At 46.6% G+C, this 17,581-nt stretch overlaps 2 protein-coding genes across 11 annotated transcripts in view; one reads left to right on the forward strand and one right to left on the reverse strand.

Annotated features, from left to right (window-relative positions):
* Window positions 1–45: 45 nt before the first annotated feature.
* LOC123371321 (estradiol 17-beta-dehydrogenase 11-like) lies at window positions 46–12,436 on the reverse strand. The gene is made up of 7 exons (XM_045018792.1): window positions 12,106–12,436; window positions 6,125–6,232; window positions 4,627–4,758; window positions 4,333–4,439; window positions 3,455–3,592; window positions 3,047–3,163; window positions 46–460 (listed from the first exon to the last, which is right to left on the reverse strand). The coding sequence occupies exons 1-7, from the start codon at window positions 12,313–12,315 to the stop codon at window positions 364–366; spliced, it is 909 nt and encodes a 302-aa protein (XP_044874727.1). The 5' UTR covers window positions 12,316–12,436; the 3' UTR covers window positions 46–363.
* Window positions 12,437–16,132: 3,696 nt separating this feature from the next.
* The window catches only part of NUDT9 (nudix hydrolase 9), a 38,626-nt gene continuing 37,177 nt past the window's right edge, over window positions 16,133–17,581 (forward strand). For 2 of the 10 annotated variants that reach the window (XM_045018625.1, XM_045018627.1), the window contains exon 1: window positions 16,352–16,571. The gene's annotated coding sequence lies outside the window, so the exon portion shown is untranslated. Of the gene's footprint in view, window positions 16,222–16,351; window positions 16,618–17,581 lie in introns of those variants that run through there. The other 8 variants (XM_045018624.1, XM_045018633.1, XM_045018629.1 and 5 more) reach the window with 8 other exon arrangements.

The following is a 17,581-nucleotide window of genomic DNA, read 5'->3' on the forward strand; positions in this document are numbered from 1 at the left end:
CTCCTGCATAGTCTGTTGTCATGCACACATGGATTTGTGTATGTGTCTATTTTATTTATTTATTTAGATTTAGAATGATAAAAAGATTGCCACCTAAAGCTCTTGGCACCCTAACATATTCAGTTAATTACACAATACTAGCAAATCCCAGAAGCATTAAAATAATCATTGTAATAGGAACTCAGCCAGCCAGCTACCTACAGAAATTCATTGATGCTCAGAGCAGTGTTTATCGCTGTTGTGGGAAGGCAAGTGATGGGTCTTCCATTTTTTCTCTGAATGAATCAAAACATTGAATAATTGATCTGAACTCAAAACATGACCCATCTGCAGCCTGTGCGGTTTGAGGGGGAGGGTGATGACCTAATCACTTATGACCCTGTTTCTGTATCCAACAACTGCATCAAATTGAATATTCTGCAGCTTGTACACTGCTGCCAAGGCATGCTCTGGAAGAATCCTGGAAGAGAGATTGAAACATTTAATTGAAATAATGATTAGAAACGTTAAAACTGTGTGCGATCATCTCCCCAGGATCCACGGAACTTCTGTTTGCTGGACTCCCTCCTGCTATAGGAAAGGGGGATAATGGGAAAGAGGAGACGCTGGCCTGGGGCCAGAGTGGGAGGGCCAGGGGGAGCTGAATGTATGCAAATAACTTCCCCCTTGTGGAGAATATGGCCAAAGAATTAAACAGCCCTAAAATATGTTATTCCTAGAGTGCAGCCCCATTCCACCACAATCTGCCTCCCTTCGTGGGGATTCCAAGGCCTGTGCAGCATTCTGTGGCGACATGGCTCCACTGCTGGAGGCGCAGGGATGCTCTTGTGCTTCTGCTGAAGGATTTGTATACTGGATGCCCTCTTTCTCCCACAGGGCAGCAAGCCCTCACACTCTGTGGTTATGATTTGGTGGCAGCTACGTGAAGAGTGTCAGGTGAAGTTTCCTCCCTCTAGCGTTCCTCCCATGGGTTTTTGCATGTCCGGTTACTATTGGGTCCCAAGAAAATAACGTCAGTAATTTCATTTTTAAAAAAAATCTCGATTTAGGTTATCTCAATGACTGTTAATGGCTTTGGCGGGACCCTAAACCCTGAATTCTCAAGGCTTAGAAACTTTGAGATTATGTGGGTCATTTTATAAGCCACCTCTGAAACTTATCTAATAATAACCTTTTCTGTACAGCTGCCAAAAGTTTGTAACTCTGTCTGTCCCCACCGCTGCATGCACATTTTAGCCATGTTAGCTCTCTTATTACTCAGTATAATGAGGGCTTTTAGCTCATAAATCTAAAATTGTAAAAATGAGCCAACAACCTAGTCCTTTTTGAAATGGGACTAATCACAGCACATTAATGAACTGTTAATGCACGCCAGCAGGGTCCACATAGACAGTCTGCAGCAGGGTTGTGTCACACCCCAGTTTGCCTCCAACTTTATGTTTCTGTGGACAAACCAAATTTAGGATTTATCAAATCAAATGTTTGTGGACACATGTAGCCAAAAATAACATCAGCGTAGCTAAGTCTCTCGGGAGTGTGAAAAATCTGCATTCGAGAGACATAGTTAAGCTGACCTAACCGTCAGGGTAGACAGCGCTAGGATGATGGAAGAATTCTTCCGTCAATTTAGCTATCACCTCTTGGGGAGGTGGATTATCTACGCCGATGGGAGAACCTCTCCCCTCACTGTAATTGTCTACGCTGAAATGCTACAGCAGCAGCACAATGGCAGCTGTGCTACTGTGGCATTTTAAAAGTAGACGTAGCCAAAGACTTTTTCTGTGGAGTGTGACATCAGTTTAAGGATCCTGTGCTCTACTGTCAGTGGTGTTTCATCGAACAGTGAAATAGTTAATTGGAAATGTTATTCTGAATAAGCTAATTTGACATGCAGTACCTGGTGCTGGATCTGCACTCTGGGGCAAATCTTGTAACTAGGTTGGGTGTTGGGCAGAAGTGCAAGGGGAGGTATAGGGGAGAAATCCTGCTTCCTAGGCTGTAGAGCAGTTTTGGAGCCGTTCCAAAGAAGCTACTTTAGCCTTTATGAGACTGATGGCCTGGAAGGTTGACATGTTGGTCAGGAAGATTGTGACGCAGCAGGATCTTTGGCCCCACTTCTGACCTTCCCCCAAGATGCCCATGCCTCACGCTCTGCTCACTGAGGCAGAGTGGGGACACCATGCTCTACAGAAAGTGCATCTTCCTCTGCATATCCCCTAACACCTCTAACCACAAATCTGTCCCTCTGTGCACTTATAACCACGTTGGTTCCACTGCAAAAGGGGCCCCTCAGAGCCAGTGAGAAGGGGACTCAACTAACCTTTTTTTGTGTGCAAGAGCTATTAGTACCATCACAGAGAGAGACACTGTCCTGACTTAAACTATTTTGTGACAGTGCTATTGTTATATTTTAAAACCGTGAATAGCAGCAATGTAGTGCTGGAGGAAGTCTTAAGTGGTCATTTTTCCATCTCCCCATGCTGATGTAGGACCGTGTACACCTAGACCATTCATGACAGATGGCTGCCTAACCTGTTCCAATGATGGGGATTTCACAACCTCCTTTGTAACCTATTCTACTATTTGACTAACCTTATAGTTTGAAAGCTTTCCATAATATCTAACTTAAGTCTCCCTTGCTGGAGATTAAGTTGACTATTTATTTCCTTACCCTCAGTGCACATGGAGAACAACTGGTCACCCACCTCTTTAAGACAGCCCTTAGCATATCTGAAGACTACTATCTTAGTATATATTTTTTGTAAAACATTTTCTGGTGCAGATATTTGCTGTCACAGGAGGATAACAACTATCTGACATCAACATACTTATCAATGAAGATGGGGTGGGTTTCATTTTCTATTGATCACTTATCATTCAAGTGGCTTACCACCCTGCTATACTTTCTTTTATTGATTTGGTTCCACTGTAGTAAAATGAGTGTTTTTTCTGAAACCAAATTTCAAGATAAAAAAAAAATCTAGACATTTGCACATTAAGAAATAGTTATAACTAGAGTTTGTTTTCTAATATTTCCTGTACTTACTTTTCCAATATTAGATGTATCTTCAGAAATGATGGAACAAAAATCATTTTCTGGTTGGTCAATATCCCCTCTAGCAGTTTATTTGCAACCTTCTCTGGCTCCAAAACTTTCATTAATCTGAAATGAAAGGCACATGTTAAAAGTAGTACTGAATATCATGGAATCATTAGGGTCAATGAATTTAAACTAGGATGCTTTAAATACTGATGAATCAAGATAGTACAAATATAACTACTAGGTGGGTTAACTGGCATTATGGAGCTGAGATACTATGTATTGATTATCTTCATTTTTACATAATTGAACAGAGCACCAGACCTGGAAATGAGTAAAGTGTAATATTCAGAAAAGACACTGATAAGGGCAGGTATTTGAGATTCCCACTGTTCAATGCTCTTCAAATCTTACCTCATACTTGGATTTTTGACAAAGCCAGTATTTACAAAACCAGGACAAAGGCACGATGTTTTTATTCCATCCTTTCCCAATGCAGAAAGTTCTTGTGTTAGGGCTTTATGAAATCCAACTGCAGCAAACTTGCTTGAACTGAAAGAGAATTACAAATGATCCGGCTGAAAAACAGTTCCCAATACCAGTTACTTTTCACATAGGCAGAAAATTATCTGTCATGCAGCTCCACTATCTATACAATCCATCAGTAGGCTTTCAAGTAGGATCAGCTGGCTCAGTAATGTCATCTTACCAAGTTTTCCTTCTCAAGATTTTATTCGCAAGATGCAGTGTAGCCTAGTGGCTAGAGTGCTGGACTGGGCGGCAGAGCTGCCACTGGCCTGCTAGGTGACCTTGGGCAAGTCATTTAACTCTCTGTGCCTCAATTTCCCATTGGCTGGAGAAAACCTGTTTATCAACTCCCCTTGACGTGGCTAGTTTAAACACATTTTAGTTCTAATTTCAGCACATCTGCATAATCCTTTGTGGGTTGACTGCACGTTCATTAGGCAAGAGTATTAATGATCAGTGAATTATTAGTTTTCCAGTGACATATCACATGAGACCTTTTAAATACAGATTATAACAATAGGGACTTGGGGTACACTGAGCTGGTCAAAAGCCAGCAGAAATTCACTGCTGGATACCAGGGAGCCCCTTACCTTCTGGTACAGGGATGCTCTTAGAATAATATTGTACATGAGCACTAACTTCTCCAAGAATCTCTTAGAACTGGAATAGTATCTTTGGTGTCGGTTGTAAGGACAGCCCTTGTTAGTCAGTAGGAAACAAAAATTTAAAAATGGCGAAGGAGATTGAAATTTAAAATCACATACCTGTAAGTCACCATGAAAGAAGTTGCCAAGTGACCAGCTGCTGAAGCAACAGTGACAATATGGCCATGGTTGTTGTTCATCATGGCTGGCAGAAATGCTTTTGCAGTCTTGAAAATAGTTAAAAAGAAAGAAAAAGTGTGTGTGACAGACAGCAACAGAGCAATCAAGAGAGAAATGTATTTTCTGTGTAGGTCACTGTTTAGTGCATTTTAAAACTAAAGTATTTATTGTCTTTAAATAGTTAAAAAATATATTTTATTAAACTTAACACATTGACACTCTAGTGACATTTACCCAGTAATGAGCGAGAATGTTGACCTCGAACATTTGTTGTATCTGATGGTCCTGAGTTGAGAGCAGATCGGCAGCTATAATCACTCCTGCATTATTTACCAAGATGGTAACATCTCCAATGTCTTTTTTCACCTTTTAAAAATTAAAGAATTTAAATACGTAGTTACATGCAGAGCTAGGAATTGTAGAGTTGACAGTGTTATACCATCTAGTTTAGTTGGTTTTAACTTTTGAACCTCAGCCTATTGTAGAACCTTGCTTTTTACAGAGAAGAAAAATCACCAAAAGAATCAGGTTTCATCAGAGGAAATTATGCAAATTCCAAGTCCACCCCAGGGAGCTTGTTGCAGATTTGGGGCTTCAATATGAATCAATCTCCAGTATTAATTACAGAGCTCTAAAAAACTAGATTCAAAAGATGCTGAAAGTTACCCAAATTAGTTTAACTCATCTGTAGAATTATAGTACTTTTAATACAAAATTATATGTTTAAGTGCCCATAGTGTTATTAGTACTGGACTAGATATTAAAAAAATGATGGTCCCTACTCCAAAGAGTGCACAAGGGGCAGATTCAGAAAAGGCATGATGTCGAAAAGGAAACATAAAGAAGAGCATTAGGATGGACATTTTCCCTTTTAATTATTGGTTAACTCCTCCTGCAGAAGTTGGTGGGAAAAGTGAGATTTTATTAATTATATGAATGAGGTGAATGTGGTCCTGTGATAAATAGGGGCCACATACCCCAAGGGGAGAACGGAAGGTTTAAACCTCCCAAATGATCAGTAGAATGCACACTGTATTATTGTACTATAAAAGCATATTATGAAAGCAGGTGACGCTCTGAACTGGATGGTCATTATGACATACATATCCAGACTAGGAGGTACACTGGGAAACCGTTCAGAGACAATAGGGAACTTGTGTTAGGAAAGGGATATTATCTACTATGGAAGCGTAAAGCCTGAGGCTGTCTCCGTATGTTTAGTTTCCATGTAACTTGCATACATTTGTTCTCTCTTACTATTTCATCTTTGAATCTGTGTTTATTCTGTTAAATAAACATTTTGTTTATTTTCACCCCAAGCAGGCCCCTGGTGTGTAAACTGTGGAGTGTGCCAAAGTAAACTGGTATCTGGTTTCATGCCTCCAGAGGCAGAAGGGAAAAGTTTGAGTGTCTGGTAGTGAAGAAATTGGGGAGGATGGATCTCGGGGTACTTAGGACTGAAAGGGCTCTAGTGTCGCCCTGTAGGAGTAATTAGGCTGGCAGAAGCCAGCGTGAGACCTTATGCTTGTGCACTGGCTATTGTTGTCAGGAATCTCAACCATAGCTGCACAGCACAGAGGCTCACAAAGTTACAAGGAAGGTGGTGATGGAACCTCTTACTGGTCTGGGGATCACCAAAACATCACAGGTACCCCACGCTTCTGTTCCCCAATCTTCGCTGAAGCTGTAGCATGCTTGGGTAATCTCTGGGACATGCACACTGCAGTCTTACCTTCTCTGCAGCACTGTAGATTTCCTCCCTTTTACTGCAATCCACCACAAAATCATGAGCTGTGGCCCCCAGCCTCCTGCACTCTGCAGCTGTTTCCTCAATGCCATGCTATAAATGAAAAAGGGGAAAATCACAGCTTCTCAGAGGTGCCTGGACTGGATCCTATTATTAGAGCACTAGTCGGTCCTCTAATTTTTCATACCCCTAAGCATTGTAGCTATGTAGACCTAAGTTTTAAGTACAGATCAGGCCTAAAAGTTTGCATGACTAGGGGCGTATTTTTGTTGTTGTTGTTGTTGTTAAATAGCTTTTTCTCTCCATTGATACCATACAGCAATGGAAAACATTTTAAAAACAGGAAATATGGTTGTAGAACCATCAAAATTGTCTAAGGGACTCAGGGACAGGTGTAGAACCTGAAAATACTTTAATTCCCCCCTTCCATCAAATTGACTAGATTTCAAGATCATGGTGCCCCATTAAAAGAAAAGGGAACAGACAGGCATGATGACTACAATTCCATTTAAGTGAATATTTATGTGAACCACAGCATAAAGTCTTTTAAAGGGGCACAAAATCCTCATTCTACTTACACACAGCATACCAATCAGTGGTCTGACTATCATTAGAGGCAAATGTGGATGTTGAGCACTTGTGAGAATGTGGATGTAAGCCAGGGTCTGAATGAACTCTCCCCTGCCATCTAGCCACGAACTGAGGGTGAAGACTTCAGGAGCATTGTGTCTCACCTATTCTGCCTAGGTGTTCAGCAGACAGGACTGCTTTGCCAAAGTGATCAATTTTGGCTTTTTTGGGTTAAAATTCCCTTTAGTAGTCAAGTGGCAGAACCTTAGAACATGGTATCCCAGAGGTGCCAAGAGTGACAGAGATAACAACAGTAGCAAGCAGCAAGTGGTGGCAGATATAGCAGCAATAGCAAGCAGTGGAAGAGGCAGCAGCAATCGGCCAGCAATGGCAGTAATTGCTGGCAGCGGCATTGCTCATCCCTTTTCTGGTGTGGGAGAGAAACCAACCCAAATGCAAACCTGGTTTCTGGGGAATGTTACTGACCTCTGTCATAGGTCTCACCCCCACTTGGAGCCAGGGCCGCCCAGAGGGGGGGGCAAAGGGGGCAATTTGCCCCGGGCTCTGCAGGGGCCCCCAAGAGAACAGCGGAGGCTCCCGCCTCCGCCCCTCTCCTGGAGCCTCAGCGCATCAAGCGCCGAGTCTCCGCCGGGGCCCCTGAGCCCCGCCCCGAGCCGCGTGCGGAGGGGGCGGGGCTGGGAGCTCCGGGCTGAGCTCTGCTCCCTCCGCTCGGCGTGGAGCTCACAGCCCCGCCCCCTCACCACGCGGCTCTGAGCGGGACGGGGCTCAGGCCCCGCCAGAGACACGCTGCGGCTGTTCCCGCGAGACGCTGAGACTCCGGGTGAGGAGGGAGCCGGGGGTAAGAGGCTGGGGCCGGGGCGGAGGGGAAGCGGGACCCGCCGCCGAAGCGCAGCCCAGTCTTCAGCGGCGGGGGCCCCTTCCGTTCCGGGACCCGCCACCGAAGTGCCCCGAAGACCCGCGGCGGGGGCCTCCCCCCCGCCGAAGACCGGGCTGCACTTCAGCGGCGGGTCCCACTTCGGCGGTGGGGAGGCCCCCGCCGCGGGTCTTCGGGGCACTTCGGCGGCGGGTCCCGGAACGGAAGGGCCCCCCCGCCGCCGAAGACCCCGGGCCCCCGGAATCCTCTGGGCGGCCCTGCTTGGAGCTGTTGGGTTCCAATGTGGGGACCTGCACTGGTTTCCCTCTAAACTAAAATCCTAGTTTAGATCTAGTAAGCTGCCACCACTCAATCAGATATGTGGATTGAGACACAGTCCTTCCCCAAAATCCTAGGGGATTCCAAGAGCCCCAAATCCATGGAGTTCTTACACCCAGGAGAAATAAACCATTCCCCCTGCTTCCTCCCCCCTCCCTTTTCCTAGGAGAGATACCGGGATCTAACTTCAGAGGGATACCTCCCCTTCCTCTTTCCCTGAGAATCCACCCAAAGAAAGATCAACCAAGTCCTTAATAGAAAAGAAAAGAATTTATTAAAGAATAAAAAAGAAAGTAATTGTCTTTGTGATACCAAGCTGGAACAATACACAGGGTCTAAATTTATCAATCTCTGGAGAGAATCCCGCCTCCCCCTTTCTTTCTCAGTGAAAGCAATATCAGCAAACAGGAATTTCCTTTAGCAAACACACAATTGCAAATGTAGAAATCAAATTATAAGACTAATTCGCCTTTCTAATTAATACTCACTATTAAATAGTAGAAACTACTCCAGGAGAACTTGGAGACATGACTGACCTCTCTTAGATCCAAAGAGAGCTCTGAGCAAACAAGGAACACAGACAAAGGCTTCCCTCCACAGAGATTTGAAATTAATCTGTCTCTGATTGGTCCTTTGGTCAGGTGGTCATCAGGTACTGCATGTTAACCCTTTACAGGTAAAAGAGACCTTTACCCTTAACTATTTGTTTATGACACGCCCCCCAAATCGCAGACAGTGGGGAAATTTTCTTCTAGAACTTTAAAATAAACAGATTAACAAAACACATGCACTATTACCTATACTACTAAGTATGTAAACAACAAGGTATTTGACATTGAACAACACTTTTTATGCATTTGACCGGACATACTTGGCAACGTTCTTGCCCATCCCCTCCCAGTGGAAGGACTTCCCCAACCTGTCCTTGGTTATGTTCACCCCAGAATGACCACTGGGATGTCATGGCCCAAGCTTAAGAGCTTGTACCGGTACTTAGTTGGAACTACCAACTGTTTTTGAGGATGCTGGCCTTTCTGGTGTCCACCAGAAAGAATCTTGTTATATAAAAGTTCTTGTTTTACAACAAACTGGGACCGATTAGAAGAGCTGAGAGGCGGTGGGTTGCTCCGTGCCGCCACCCAAGCTGTCTTAAGGCTATCATCGGCTTCCTGCTCAGTCTGGAACTGTTTCCTTGAAGCTGGAGATACTAGTTCCTCCTTAGACTGTGGACTTGGGCTGGGTCCCTCTGGTCACGATGTAGGTGAAGAGGTTGTTTCTGTTGACTGTGGACCGCTCTCCGCTGGTGCACAAGGTGATATTTCAGGCTCTGGCTGAGCCTCTTGGGTAGAGTTGTTTGCTGCTTCTGCCAGTTCAGGCCCGTTGGCGCCCCCTGGCGGTGGAGTTGCAAGCGCTGGCGTTGATTCTGCCGCTGGTTGCTCTTCCAGTTCCGGTCCTGGGACTGGATGTACTGTGGCTGTTGTAGTTGTTGGCATGGGATCCGGTTCCACCACCTCTGTCTGGGTCTCTGGTAACACAGACGGGGCCCAGGTGGATGGCTCAGGAACAGGGATGGGAGTGCCTGCTTGTTTGGCCTGGCTGCGGGTGACCACTCCCCCCTTCTTGGACAGCTGCACATGGTTGGCCAAGTCTTCCCCTAGTAGCATGGGGATAGAATAATTGTCATAGACAGCAAAAGTCCACTTTCCTGACCAGTCCTTGTACTGGTCTTCAGGGATGCTGTACCCATGGCAGGTCCTTTTAAAAAATTTTAAGAAGGCCTCACTGTCCTCACCTGCCATGTAGGTGGGAAATTTCTTGGGATGGGGAACTGTGCCTGGAGAAGGATTGTTAGGGTTGACTGGAACATGTGGGTTAGCTCTTGCTAATTCCAGGTCTTTGTCTCTTAACTTCATTTGGTTCCTGTGCTCAGCCTCTTTGGCTGCCTCTTTGGCTCTGTGGTCAGCTTCTTGTTTTTCCAGCTCCCTCTTGTGGTTAGCCTCTTTGGCCTGTTGCTTCTCCATGTCTTTGTGCTTTCTGGTGCTGGCCACACCCCTCTGCATTCAGTGAACTGTATTGCTTGGTTCACTTTTCCTACCCTTTCTATTCACGACTGAATAAAAAGAAACAAAACCTTTTTATTTGCAAATGTGTAGCTGCTGTTTGCTGATATACTGAGAAGACCAAAAAAACTGGTTTGTCCTGTTTCTAGCACTTGCTAAGTACCTCACAGTGGGGGTTCTTTCTAACAAGCCTCCTAGAAAAACTTACACCTCTTTCCTAGCTGTTTTCAAGCAGACAGAAAGAAAAAAGGAAAAAAAAAGAAGAAAAAAAAAGTCTTTTTCTAACACAGCCCGTTAGAAAACCTTATCTCCCTCAGCTAAACCCAGCTGAAAATCTGTTTCCAAAAAAAACCAAAAACAATCTCCCCCTCCTGGCTCCCAAGAAGGTAGAAAACCCGGTTTTGCAACTTTCTCTCACAATTGCTAAGTACCCTCTCAGCAGGGTGTTCCTTGTAACAAAAGCCTGGTTAGAAAAACTAATTCCCTCCAGCCAAACTTGCTGAAGATTCCTTCTAACCCTGAAAAACTGCTTTAAAACTCCCTTTTCCTCAAGCTGCCTGTCCAAGCAACCAGAAAGAAAACTGCTTCCAACAAAGCCTGCTGGAAAACTTAATTCCCTCCAGCCCCTTGCTGAAGATTTCTTCTAACCCTGAAAAAATAGCTCTTTTCAGCTTAGCCCAGCTGAAAAAAAAACTGCCTCTAACAATACCAGTTAGAAAATCTGTGTCTGTTTGCCTTCGGGGTCTCTCTCCCTCCTAACCTGCAGTCCTGCTTTAGGAGAAGAGAATAGCAATGGCTGTATGGTTCAGAAAAATCCCACCTCTACCACCATGTCATAGGTCTCACCCCCACTTGGAGCTGTTGGGTTCCAATGTGGGGACCCGCACTGGTTTCCCTCTAAACTAAAATCCTAGTTTAGATCTAGTAAGCTGCCACCACTCAATCAGATATGTGGATTGAGACACAGTCCTTCCCCAAAATCCTAGGGGATTCCAAGAGCCCCAAATCCATGGAGTTCTTACACCCAGGAGAAATAAACCATTCCCCCTGCTTCCTCCCCCCTCCCTTTTCCTAGGAGAGATACCGGGATCTAACTACAGAGAGATACCTCCCCCTCCTCTTTCCCTGAGAATCCACCCAAAGAAAGATCAACCAAGTCCTTAATAGAAAAGAAAAGAATTTATTAAAGAATAAAAAAGAAAATAATTGTCTTTGTGATACCAAGCTGGAACAATACACAGGGTCTAAATTTATCAATCTCTGGAGAGAATCCCCCCTTCCCCCTTTCTTTCTCAGTGAAAGCAATATCAGCAAACAGGAATAAAGAATTTCCTTTAGCAAACACACAATTGCAAATGTAGAAATCAAATTATAAGACTAATTCACCTTTCTAATTAATACTCACTATTAAATAATAGAAACTACTCCAGGAGAACTTGGAGACATGACTGACCTCTCTTAGATCCAAAGAGAGCTCTGAGCAAACAAGGAACACAGACAAAGGCTTCCCTCCACAGAGATTTGAAATTAATCTGTCTCTGATTGGTCCTTTGGTCAGGTGGTCATCAGGTACTGCATGTTAACCCTTTACAGGTAAAAGAGACCTTAACTCTTAACTATTTGTTTATGACAGGGAGATAAACCAACCCAAATGCAAACCTGGATTCTGGGGAATGTTACTGACCTCGGACAACGAATGCAAGTGGGGGGAAAGGACTAAAGTGTGTTAAAGGAGCACTCATTTGTGAGACGTTCACACTGCAAGGTGGGAAACTGAGGCAAAGGACGCTGCCCAATGTACTGTGTGGCAGGTGTTTGCTTATGGTTAAGATTTTGTCACCGTTATTTTTACTAAAAATAACCGACAGGTTGTGGGCAATAAACAAAAATTCATGGAAGCCTGTGACCTGTGATTTTTAGTAAAAATAATGGGGAGGCTGACAGGGGATGACTGAAGGCTAAGCCTTGTTAAGAGAGTCTCCTAGGTACTGAGCCCATCCTTTATTGTTGCCAACACTACCAGGCAGAAGAGTTACATGTATAGTATATAGATACATTTCTTTCTGATAAAAGACAATAATTTCAGGGTGAGGTGGTACCGGAGATAAAGTTTACTGTGTTACCTTATTGATGTCCCACAGAACCAATCTGCTTTGTCGATTGGCAAATTCATAGGCTGTAGCTCTCCCAATTCCATGCCCAGCACCGGTAATGAGAACAAGCTCTCCACTGACAGACTTCCTCTTCACAGGAATGAAAAGCTTCACAAAAGCCTCTATGTACGTGTAAATTATTATAGGTAAAAGCAACAAAAACTCCACAAAGAGATTCATTTTTCTACAGACTTTCAGTACTTTGATTGACCCTTGGTAGCTATTTAAAACACTGTACGTTATTTATTTTTCAGAGACCAGGAAGCGCTCCTCCAGTGGCTGGAAAAATTGCTGTTGATGTGCATGTGACACTGAGAAAAGTTGTCTTCTGTATCTGTAAAATTAACTACCTCACTGCCAAATCAATGACATTCAACCTGTTCAACAAGAGACAGATAATTAGGACAGGGCTGAAACATGCCTGGAATCTAACAAATAAGATTGTCTTTATTTTAATGTGTCTGCTAATGAATGACCTTGTGGGATTCAGATTAATAGATTATAAAGCCTGAAAGGACCACAGTGATCATCTAGTCTGCCCTCCTGTATAACACAGGGCATAAAACTATCTCAGAATTAACTGTTTACACCAGAGCATATCTTTTAGAAAACCATCCAATCTTGATTTTAAAATTTCCAATGATTGTGAATCCACTACAGCCCCTTATAAATTTTCCAGTGGTTAATTCCCTTACTGTTAAATATGATTTTGAGTTTGAATTTGTCTAGCTTCAGTTTTCAGCCATTGGATCTTGTTATAACTTTATCTGCTAGACTGAAGATCCATCTATTATCAAATTTCTGTTCCCCATCTAGGTACTTACAGACTTTGATTGTCACCTGTAACCTTTTCTTTAAGCAAAATAGCATGCCCTTCTTGAGTCTCTCTCTGTAAGACATGTTTTCTAACCCTGTAAATCATTCTTGTGGCTGTTCTCTGAAACCTCTTTATCAACATCCTTCTTGAATTGTGGAATCAGAACTGAGTCCTGTATTGGCTGTTCCATTATTTTGCTGGAGATCAGTGACTGGCTGATAGGCCTTTAACTCCCCAGATAATTTAGGAATCTTCAATTATTTATTTTCAGGGTAGATGGCAATATTACATTGCATCATAATGTCAGTGTCTCAACATGAAAGCAAAAACATTTGCAATGAAATTTTTTTTTGGTTTTCAGGCTAAATACAAATATAAGGGAATCTTAAAGGGGGAAGTAGAAGTCTGTGTATGCTGTTGAGTTATGGGAGTCCCAAATATATCCAGGTATTACCAACCTCAAGTGTTCAAAAATCATGAGTCAGACCCTTCAAAATCATGAGATTGTCTTAAAAATTATGAAATTGTAAATAATACACCTGAGGTTCCTTTTTCTTTGCCTTTTGAGCCTTAAGCTGCAACTCAGTTATGTTTTCAAGTAAAACTATTTCCCCAGGTTTATTCCCCTCTTCCCCCCACCCACACTGTTCCTCACAACTTCTTGTCAACTGCTGCAAATAGACCATTTTGATTACTACAAAAAGTTTTTTTCTCTCCTGCTGGTAATAGCTCACCTTAACTGATCACTCTCGTTAGTGTATGGTGACACCCATTGTTTCATGTTCTCTGTGTGTGTGTGTGTGTGTGTATATATATATATATATCTTTCTACTGTATTTTCCACTGCATGCATCCGATGAAGTGGGCAGTAGCCCACAAAAGCTTATGCACAAATAAATGTGTTAGTCTCTAAGGTGCCACAAGTACTACTAAGCTTTTCTCTGCAACCATAAGAGCCAGAAACTTACTCTTTCATAAATTACAGTATTTACTTTTTCTTTTATCATAACACCTACAAAGACTAGTCATGGACCAGGACTCCATTGCGCTAGGCGATATCCAAATTCAAGGTTGAATTCTCAGGCAACCCCTTGATTTCAGAAAATGTCGCTTTTAAGAGAAAATGCCAAATATATAAATCCAATAAACCAAATGCTGTGAAATTGAGATATAATCAGGAGAGTTGGCATCACTTTATGAAAAAGGTTGAGAACCCCCTGACCACTCTCCCACGGGCAGGGCCGCCCAGAGGGGGGGGCAAGAGGGGCAATTTGCCCCGAGCCCCACAGGGGCCCCAACCAGAGTTTTTCGGGGCCCTTGGAGCAGGGTCCTTCACTCGCTCCGGGGGGCCCCAGAAAACTCTTGCGGTGCCAGGCGCAGGAGCTTCTTCGCTCCCGGTCTTCGCCGGTGGGGGGTCCTTCCTCTCCGGGGCGGAAGGACCCCCCATTGGCGAATTACCGCCGAAGACGGAGCGGGACCCGCCGCCGAAGTTCAGCTCGGTCTTCAGCAGTAATTCGGCGGCGGGGGGCCCTTCCGTTCCGGGACCCGCCGCCGAAGTGCCCCGAAGACCCACGGCGGGGGCCCCCCACCGCAGAATTACCGCCGAAGACCGGGCTGCACTTTGGCGGCGGGTCCCGCTTCGGCGGTAATTCGGTGGCGGGGGGCCCTGCCCACGGGATATGTAGGCTTCCAAAGGAGATTGTGGATCCCTGTTTTTAAGAACAGGTTAGACACACACGTGTCAGGGATGATCTAGGTTTACATGGTTCTGCTTCAGCACAGCTGGATGGACTGGATGGCTGCTTGAGGTCCCTTCCAGCCCTATATTTCTATGCTCCATGCTGCAATTTGGGGTGCAACTGTGTCAGGTGCTCACACGTGGTTTAATCCAGCCTGCACGGGTACCGAGGACAGCAAAGGCGTGGCAGGCTCAGCGTGGGCTCGCTGTCCAGCGCAAGGCCACAGGGCAGGAGTAGGGATGCTGAACCTGCCATGCCTTCGCTGCCTTTGCACCCTGCTAGCCCTGGTACCCATGCAGACGCACCCACCCCTGGGCATCTGTTTTTTGACCTGGCTGTTAAAAGTCCAGTCGGCAGTGCAGCAGGGGCCTAGTGCTGCCTCCGCAGCTCCCATTGGGCCGGAACCGCGAGGGCAGCGTGCGGAGCCTCCCTGGCCACCCATGCGCCTAGAGGCTGCACTATAGGGACCTGGCAGCTGCTTCCTTGGAGCCATGGTAAGCGCCGCTGGGACCCCGCACTTCTTCCTGCATCACAACCCCCTGTATCAGCCTGGAGTCCCCTCCAGCACCCAAAATCCCTCCTGTACCTTGCACTCCCCCAACACACTACCCCAGCCCTGAGCCCCCTCCTGCACCTCAAATCCCTCATTGCTGGCCCCACCCCAGAGCCCACACTCCCACCTGGATCCCTCACCTGAACCCCCTGCCCCAAACTCCCTCCTTCACCCCAACCCCCTCATCCCCAGCCACACCCCCTCCCGCACTTCAAACCTCTCAGCCGCACCCCAAACCCTGCATCCCCAGCCCCACCTCATTAGTACTAATGAGCTAAAGTGGTTTTTGCCAAGTATGACTTAACTGCTTAATGTAATTGCTATTGCAAAGTGTATTTGCTGCATGGGAATGAAAGGTGGGGGAAGAGGAGGAGTGTGGGGGTGATGGGAATGCTTAGCTGAAATCATGTATAAAGAGAGAGACCTGTTTGTATCGGTGTGCAGGATTTGAGATTGCTATGTCTCCCTTGCACCTTATTTGGGCTCAAATAAACCTGGTTTGCTCCTCCACCCTGGTGTGTTAATTAGTGCGGCGCACACCGGGCAACGAACCCCCACTGTTGCTGTCCTCGGCCCTTTGTGCCGGCAACAGGGGCGTGTTCAATTTTCTGTGATTAAAACATTGGCAACCCTATTGCTGAGCCGCCCCGGCCGGGCCCCACACGTGCCCCATGGCAGAGATGGGCGCGCGCTGGCCCTGGCGCACAGCACCTCCGCCACCCCCCCTCCAAGTGTCTGCTGCACAGGGTGGATCACACACAGCGGGGACTATTTTTCTCTCCATCTCGGCGGCACACCTCCTGCCTAGAACGGAGTCAGCGAGATCGCGGAGGGATCTCTGCTGCGAGCCTCCAGCAGGGCAGGCCTGAGAAGCCGTGAACGCGGGCGCATCTCCCTACCGATGCGCAGAGCGCAGCCAATAGGAAGGGGCGTTCGCTACTCGGGCGGTGGGACTGGGAGGAGTCAAGTGCCGTCAGGTAGGGAGCCGGCAGCGCGTCACAGCGGCTCGCGCGATAGGTGCAGACGCGAGCGCCGGGAAGAAGCGCTACGGGAAGCGCGAAGGTCAGGAGCAAAGCAGCTGACTGTTACCTGCCCGCTTCCGGCTGTGGGGCTGTTCTCCAGCCAGAGCGAAGCTGGCGAGCGACGCCTTTCTCGTGGCCATGGCAGCTGGCGTGGCCCAATCGGCTGCCAGAATGAGGCTTGATTGACGCGGGCATTGCCCTCTCGCTAGTGGAATTTCAGCGCGAGGGGATGGGCCAGGCTAGTCCCGCCTCCCACCCCTGAACCTGGGGGTGGGACGGAAGGAGGCAGCCGGCCTAGCCAGGTGGTAAGAGTATCTCCCGGCCCGGACGGGGGGTCAGCCGGGGAGCGAGGTGATTCCCGCCTTCGCTTCCTGGCCTGCGCCCACCGGGCCCCGCGGGGGGGGGGCGGCCCCGGGGACTAGCCGCAGCCCCCGCCCCCCACGTTCCCGGGTCCGTGTCGAGCAGGCGGGGCCCGTGGCCGCGGGAGCAATGCGGCGGGGCCGCGCTGGGCTCCCCGTCCCTGGCGGTCGGGGGCGGGTGTGTTCCCGGGCGCTCCGCCCTAGGCGTTCCTGCGGGGCAGGCTGGAGACTGGCCCAGGCTGGGTGTGGAGCCGAGCGCAGGGCGCGCTGCTTTGGGGTCACAGCTGCCCGAGTCCTGGCCTCTTGCGTGTGTGTGTGTGTGTGTGTGTGTGTGTGTGTCAGCCTGTGGGGTTCTATAGCGCTCCCCTTCTTCCTCCGCCCACCGTGGCTGGTAAGGAATTGGCTGGCGCCGCTGCCCTTTGATGGATGGCTTCTGAATTGGTGGCAGGGAGTCTAGCTCTAGGGATGGGGTCATAGAATCACAGAATATCAGGGTTGGAAGGGACCTCAGGAGGTCATCTAGTCCAACCCCCTGCTCAAAGCAGGACCGATCCCCAACTAAATCATCCCAGCCAGGGCTTTGTCAAGCCTGACCGTAAAAACCTCTAAGGAAGGAAGAGCAAGAGCATGCGAGTTGTGTCCCCGCTGCGTCTGGATTCCAAGCGGCCACAGAAGGTTACCACATAGTGACAGCTGCCAGGTTCCTGGGTGACTGTGAAGTTGTTAAGACTTTCAAAATAAGCAATTAAAGGAAACACTTGCAGGTCATACCGGGCTCTCAGATAAACATACACAATGTGATAGTTTACGTGTGCCAAAAAACAACTTAAACTCTGCCTTCTTTCTTTAATTAAAAAAAAAAAGACATCCTTAACAGCAGGTTGCGGTGTTTTGAAACCTACCAAAAACTTCTAGCTTATACCCTGAAGTAATCTTAAAAAAACAAACAAAACCAA

This window comes from Mauremys mutica, chromosome 5 (assembly GCF_020497125.1).
Source record: "Mauremys mutica isolate MM-2020 ecotype Southern chromosome 5, ASM2049712v1, whole genome shotgun sequence".
NCBI classification, from domain to species: Eukaryota; Metazoa; Chordata; order Testudines; family Geoemydidae; genus Mauremys; species Mauremys mutica.